Source organism: Plasmodium reichenowi, chromosome 13, assembly GCF_001601855.1.
Source record: "Plasmodium reichenowi strain SY57 chromosome 13, whole genome shotgun sequence".
Lineage (NCBI taxonomy): Eukaryota > Apicomplexa > Aconoidasida > Haemosporida > Plasmodiidae > Plasmodium > Plasmodium reichenowi.
Window position 1 is genome coordinate 2,233,264 of NC_033658.1, and position 7,500 is coordinate 2,240,763.

Genomic DNA, 7,500 nt, shown 5'->3' on the forward strand with positions numbered 1-7,500 from the left:
TTTTTTTTTTTTTTTTTTTTTTTTTTTTTTTTTTTTTTTGATTTTTTTTGTTTGTTTTTTTTTTTTGGGTGTGAGGGGGCATGTTATCAATATTTAAATTGAAAAGTGTATATTAAAAATAAAATATATATTTAAATTTAATTATATATTTGTATATTTTCATATATATATATAATACTCTATTATATTCTTTAATTTTTTTTATTTTTCTTAATAAGGACCACATCTATAAGAGTTACTATTTGAATAGAAAAAATTTTGCGCTTGTGCATTTTGGTGATAAGCAAGATTGGGTTGCATAGAAGCTGGTTGTGCTGGTATAGCTTTTTGCACTCTTGGAACTTGTTGAAAAGAATTGACACCGTTTTGATTAACATATTTTTTCATTTCATCTTCCTCTCCTTTTTTTACCGTTACTTTTAATTTTTTATTTAATGCCATAAATCCGTTCATTTGAGAAATAGCAGCTGCTGCACTTTCTAAACTATCGTATGATACAAATGCAAAACCTCTATTCCTACCTGTATTTTTTTCGGTGGCTATTCTTGCCGATAGTAATTCACCAAATGGTGAAAAGGCTTGAATTAAATCGGTTTGTTGCCATTCGTTGGGAACATGGAAAATAAATAAATTAGCGCCAGGAGGGCCTAAAAATATATGATATTTAAAAGAATTATGTATGGATGTAATTATACAATTTTAAGACTATTGCTTCAATAATAAACAAAAGGAATATATATATATATATATATATATAAATACATATAAATAAATATAAGTAATATATATACATTTTCATATTATGTAGAAATTGTATATATATATATATATATATATTTATTTATTTATTTATTTATTTATGTGTGTATATTTTTATATATACTTAATGATGTGTATGTATATATGTTAGTATGTATATATTTTATTACCTGACGATTCAGATAAATTGTGCATATTTGCCGAATTGTTCATAAATAACGTTTCGAATTCTTTTGGCATTTCCCATTGTGTTGTGTTTGTTTGTTCGTTATAATAATATGGTCTACCTTCTCCTGAATAATATTCTTTCCAAGGTCCAACTTGACGTGGATAATTATTATTTACCGAAAAGTTATTACCGAAATTAATATTGTTTGGAGAACTTATACTTGGTTGTGGTGCCATTGCATGTGGTGGATTTTGCATAGGTTGTAATGTTAATGGAATTTGTGGTTGTTTAGAAGATTTAGGTTCTGCAAATCTTACTTCGACTGGTCTTGTACATCCTTCTAAAGTTTTTTTTCCATTTAATGATTTGATAGCATATAATGCTTGTTCTTTATATGAGAATTTAACAAAAGAACATCCTTTACCTAAACCAGTTGAATTATCTTTCATGATAAAAACTTCTTCAACTGTACCATAAGGTGAAAACATTTCTTTAATATTATCTTCTGTAATATTTTTTGGAAGAGAACCAATAAATAATTTTGCTTGATCAACGCCTGATTCGATATTTTGTGGAAATCCTAATTTGTTAAGTTCTCCTGATGCATATTTTACTTGTAATGATCCTAATTGTGCATCCAAGGTTTTTTGATTATTTAATAATCTTATAGCATTATCAGCTTCTGAAATAGAAGCCATTTTTACAAAAGCACTAGATTTATGTACGTTAGTTATTTTATCTCTTATAATTACTACTTCATTAACTATACCATATTCTTCAAATATAGGACGTAATTGATCTTCTTCAATATTTTTTGGTACTCTTCCTATAAATAGTTTTATAGGAACTGGAGGTGCTGGATTACATGGAAAATCATGATTACCATAATCTATTGTATTTTCATCTTTATCAGATGAACTTTTCGTATTATTTTCTTGTTTTCCCTTTGAACTTTTTAAATTTTCATCTCCTTCTATATCTTCTTTACTGTAGTCATTTACTTCTGATGTATTTCCATTTTTATCCTGATTGTAATTTGCAGTATTTGCATCAGAAGAATTATCGTTAATATCTATATTCTCATGATCATCCATATTTCAATATATACCTTTGCTTTTTTAGTATACTTTATAAATTTTTATTAAAGTAAAAATAAATATGAAAATGTTATTATAAAAATGTATATATATGTATAATATGGTATTTATAAGAATATATGTATATATATATATATATATATATATATATATATATAGTTGTATACCCAAAGAAGCTTTATTTTATTATTATTTTGCTTGTTTATATTTCGTTTTGGTTTCCTTTTCTCCTACTTTTTATTTTTTATTATTTTATTTTTATTTTTTTTTTTTTTTTGTCTGTTTTATTTTATTTTACTTTATTTTTTTAATTATTCATAAATAAAAAAGGAAAAAAAAAAATATTACAAAATTTTATTGAAAGAGTATTATTATATATTATCTACATATATGAATATATATATATATAATTAATACTATATATTTTTCTTTTCTTTTCTTTTTTTTTTTTTTTTTTTATTTTTCTTTATAAATCATCTTAATCACGAACTTATTAATAAATATGAACATATTTTTAATACATAATGAAAATATATATATTTCGTATTAAATGAAAAATAAAAGAATAATGAATAAAAAAATAAGGTTACATATATTATAAATAAATAAATAAATAAATATACATATATATTATATAAAAATATTTTATATGTTTATATACAATTCATTTTTATTTCATATTAATAAGTATAATTTTAATATAATTTTAGGTTTTATATAACTTAATATTATATATATATATATTTATTATTATTATTATTTATATATATGAAATAAATAAAAAGTTAATTCTAATATTATAAATATAAAAATATAAATATACATATATATATATATATATATATATATATAAGAATATAATAATAATTTGGAATATATATGTTTATAAGGATATTATTTAAAATAAATTAAAAAGGAATAAAAAGAAAAAAATTATATATATAATATTATAATATATATAATATAAATATATAATCATGAACTTTTAAAAAATGTATTTTTATTTTAAAATGTTCTTATATTTATTCATTATTCTATTATTTAATCTTATTCTTTTTTTTATTTAATAATTTTATAATATTTTGTTCCTAACTATTTTTTTTTTAAATATAAAATATATGTAAATATATAAATAAAATTATAATATCAAATAAATATATATATTTTTTTAATTTGTTCCTATTTTTATTTCACCATTTATTGTATATTTTTAAAAATTCATATATATATATATATATATATAATAATAATAATAATATATATAATAAATATATTATATATATATATTATATATATTTAATTTTTTTATATATAATTTATTTAATATATATGTATATATATATATATAATATATATATAATAAATTAAAATATAAGTCCATAAAATAAGGGTAAATAGAAAGTAATGCATGTGAAAATATATTTATATATATATATATATATATATATTATCATATGAAAAAAATGAAGTATATATTTGAATATTATAAATAATTTTAATATAATGTATATTTTAATCAATATATATTTAATTCATAATAAAAAAAAAATATATATATGTAATTAAATATTGAAACATTATATGTTATAAAATTTTTTATTTGTAACATAAAATTAATATACTTATTTTAAATAACAAAAAAAAAAAAAAAAAAAAAAAAAAGTAAATTCCCAAATAATATTATATATATTAAATTAATAGAAAGAATTTTATAAATATTCATTTTTTAACAATTTTATATATATTTGCGTTGAACAATTCATTTTTGCTTACTTTTTATTTATAATATTATATAAGTATTATAAATAACTATGAACATTTTTTTCCCCTCACTTTAAACAATTATTTTTATGACAGCTATGTTTTTAATAAGTATATTTTGCTTTAATATATATATGATGTATATATATATATATATATTTATCACAGTGAATATATTTTTTTGATGTATCCACCATTCAATCATTTTATTGTTGTACAGTAATTATGAATTCATAAAGGAAAAAAAAAAAAAAAAAAAAAACATTTTAGTTTGTTAGTTATTTAAAATATCATATGATTATATAAAATGAAGAAGTATATATTCCCTACTTATTTTCTTTTTTTTAATAATATTTATGCATATTTTAAGACATTTCTTAATATAAATATATAGATTTGTTCTTATATTTGATGTTTTTTTATTTTTTTAAAAGGAATATGGGAAATTTATTTATTAGTAAAAGAACATGTATTCTATAACATCATTATTTTTATTTGAAGCATGTAATGAAATGAACCATTATAAAAAGGAATATATATATATATAAACACATAAGACATCTTATAATAAGAAAAAAAAAGAAAGGAAAAATTACCATAAGGTATATTTAAATATTATTTATTTATTTATATATTATTCTTATTTATATATATGTATAAAGGCACCAACTTTATTTTATTTTTTTCTCAAATGTATATATATATATATATATATATATATTTTTATTTATCTTTTCCGTCTTTTAACAATAAAACAAATATCTGGTATAATGTCCTAATATTATAAGAATAATTATACATAAAATAAAAGATTTTCTTATTTTCATTACAAAAAAATGTGTAGAATGTTTTTTACTTAAAATAGAATTAAGAAGAATTTATATTTTAATAATATTATCAAATTGTAAAACATAAAAAAAAAAAAAAAAAAAAAAAATTATTTACATATATTTTTAATTTCGTTTACACAACATTATGTATAACAAAATAAAAGAAGAACATATATATATATATATATATATAATATATATATATTATTTAACCAATTATTTGTTGTTCAATAAAGGATAGTGAAAAGTAAAAAAATATAAATATAATATATATATATATATATGAATATATATTTATATCAATATATATGAAAAAAAAAAATTTTTATAAATAATTTTTCACATACTGTCAAAAGGTTTTATGATCATGCTATTATTTTAATTTATACCTATATGTTATACAGCCACGTGTAATAGTTATTTTGCTTACAGCAAAATATAAGCAATATTTTGTTCAGTTAAAAAAAAAAAGTACACGGAGAAATCCTTTTCTTCTACACATTTATCTTATTACACACACATATATATATATGTATGTATATTTTTATGTTTTTCTTTATGCTTTTCTCTTCTTTACATTTTTATTTTTTTTTTTTAATATGAATATCGTAAAAACATATTATAAAAATTGCATGGATGCATGTACACCTGGCAAATATTCTATAGACCAAAACGAAATAAATCTAGCTGATATATCTACAAGATTAAATCTAAAAATATTTGACTTTTATAATAGCACTCCCAGTAATATTAGTATGATGGATCTTTATGAAAATAATGAAGATGATAAAAAGGGGATAAAACAAAAAAAGAGAAATAAAACGAAATTGACGAAAAAGAAAAATAAAAGAAAGAATGATTGTACACATATAGATAACTTTAAAATTTTGGATAATGTTTTTCTCACACATGTCAATGAAACATGTAATATGAATAAAAAAAATCACAGAAATAATCAAACTAATTTAGATAAAGAGAATAAAGAATATTTTAAAAAAAAAGGAGATATTTATATAGAAAATGCCTTTCCAAATATTTTTTCAAATAAAATGTATGATAGAACCATGAATATACATTATAAGGATTATAACAAAATGAAAGAAACAAGTAAAAATAAATATACTATCTTATTAAAGGAACCAACAAGAGATGAAAATATTATTTCTTATAAATTTAAACAGGAAGATAAAATAAAAGAAGGAAAAAAAAAGGGAAAGATGAAAAAAATTTCGAATAAAAAGTCAAGAAAAAAAAAAGAAGCAAACATGTTATATGAAAATGTTAATGTTTTAAAAATAGGGGAAAATAATTCATACGAAGATACATATGCTCTCAATTCTCCAAATGCAAATATTATACCCTCATCAAAAATATATATACCTAGAATTAATTTATCAAGATTTAATTAGGAAATTAATATATGTACAAAACTTTTCATTATAATGGTTCCTTAATTTTTTTGTTTTTCCTTTTTTTTTTTTCTTTTGGATATATGTATGATAAACATTAGTCTATATATAAAAATATATAAGAAAAGAAAAAAAAAAAAAACATAGAAAAATATGTATACAATACAATTTTATCATGTTATATATGGAGGATATAATAAATATAAAAAATTTAAATAATAATATATACATATATATAAATATATATATATATATATATATATATAGACATATAACCGAAAGTTGCATTATTTTAAGTAAAAAAATTTATGAAAAATATAAAATATTAAAAGCTAATATACTTTATACTTTTAATTTCTTATTTACCTTTTTGCTTAAACTTACACATGCTACGGAAAACCTATGTAAGACAAAATAATTTATTAATATTATATACGGATAAATTTTTTTCTTTTAAATATTTATCTGTATATTAATATTGGGCACATTAAAAATGACATAAAAAAAATATACAGATATAATGTATAAATACAGTGTGAACTTCCCATACATTTCTATTATATATATATATATAATTAATATATAAATTTATATTTACGTTATATATTATATTGTCTTATTATTATAATTTATAAAAAAGTACTTGTGTAGAAAAAATATATATTAAAAAAATAAAATACATTATTCTTTAAAGAAGTATATACATATATATATATATATATATATATATATATATATATATATATATATATATTTGTGTCTTGTACATAATATTATAGATCCAAAAGATTTGAGCTGATTATTAAAACGATATATGACGATCATGTAATTATAAGAAACACATAATTATTATGAGACATCATATTATAATTTTTAATTATATATATATATATATATTGATTACATATAACATATATAATATAATTTATTATTGTTATTTATTCATAGCACACTTTTTTCATATCTAGGAATACAAGAATTATATTTACATGAAGAATCATGAATTTACAAACTTTAATAAAAAAATAAAATAAAAAAGAAATGTATTCCTTACATTTTTTATATATAAATATGATATACATGGATATATCATTCGTATTACATATAGAGATTAAAAAAAAATATATTATTTATATATATTTTAAATCTTCACCCATTTTATTTAGGATACTAATATAATATTACACATAAAGCATGTAAATTCATTGTTTTAATTATTTTAATTTTTATTTAATTATGCGAAACAGTTATATATAGTTTATACGCTTCATTATATAAATGGTTTTGTTCTATCTTTAATATATAAATATATATATATATTTAATATAATAAAAACAATACGCATACAATTATATAATAAAAGCATAGTTAATAAGTTTTTTTAATATGCCTACAATTTGATTATATTATATTTAAAAAATACATAACTTGATTTTTGTTTATTTTTATGTGTAATAAAACATTTATAATAATTA

General features: G+C 17.7%; 2 protein-coding genes across 2 annotated transcripts; one reads left to right on the forward strand and one right to left on the reverse strand.

The window, feature by feature from the left end:
- Positions 1–210: 210 nt before the first annotated feature.
- Positions 211–2,022, reverse strand: PRSY57_1358300 (rRNA associated RNA binding protein, putative; the record flags this gene model as incomplete). Its single annotated transcript, XM_012909505.2, has 2 exons — positions 211–647; positions 930–2,022. 2 exons carry the CDS (start codon positions 2,020–2,022, stop codon positions 211–213), a joined length of 1,530 nt encoding a protein of 509 aa, XP_012764959.1.
- A 3,193-nt stretch (positions 2,023–5,215) lies between these two features.
- Positions 5,216–6,025, forward strand: PRSY57_1358400 (hypothetical protein; the record flags this gene model as incomplete). The annotated part of the gene is made up of 1 exon (XM_012909506.2): positions 5,216–6,025. One exon carries the CDS (start codon positions 5,216–5,218, stop codon positions 6,023–6,025), a length of 810 nt encoding a protein of 269 aa, XP_012764960.2.
- Positions 6,026–7,500: the final 1,475 nt, after the last annotated feature.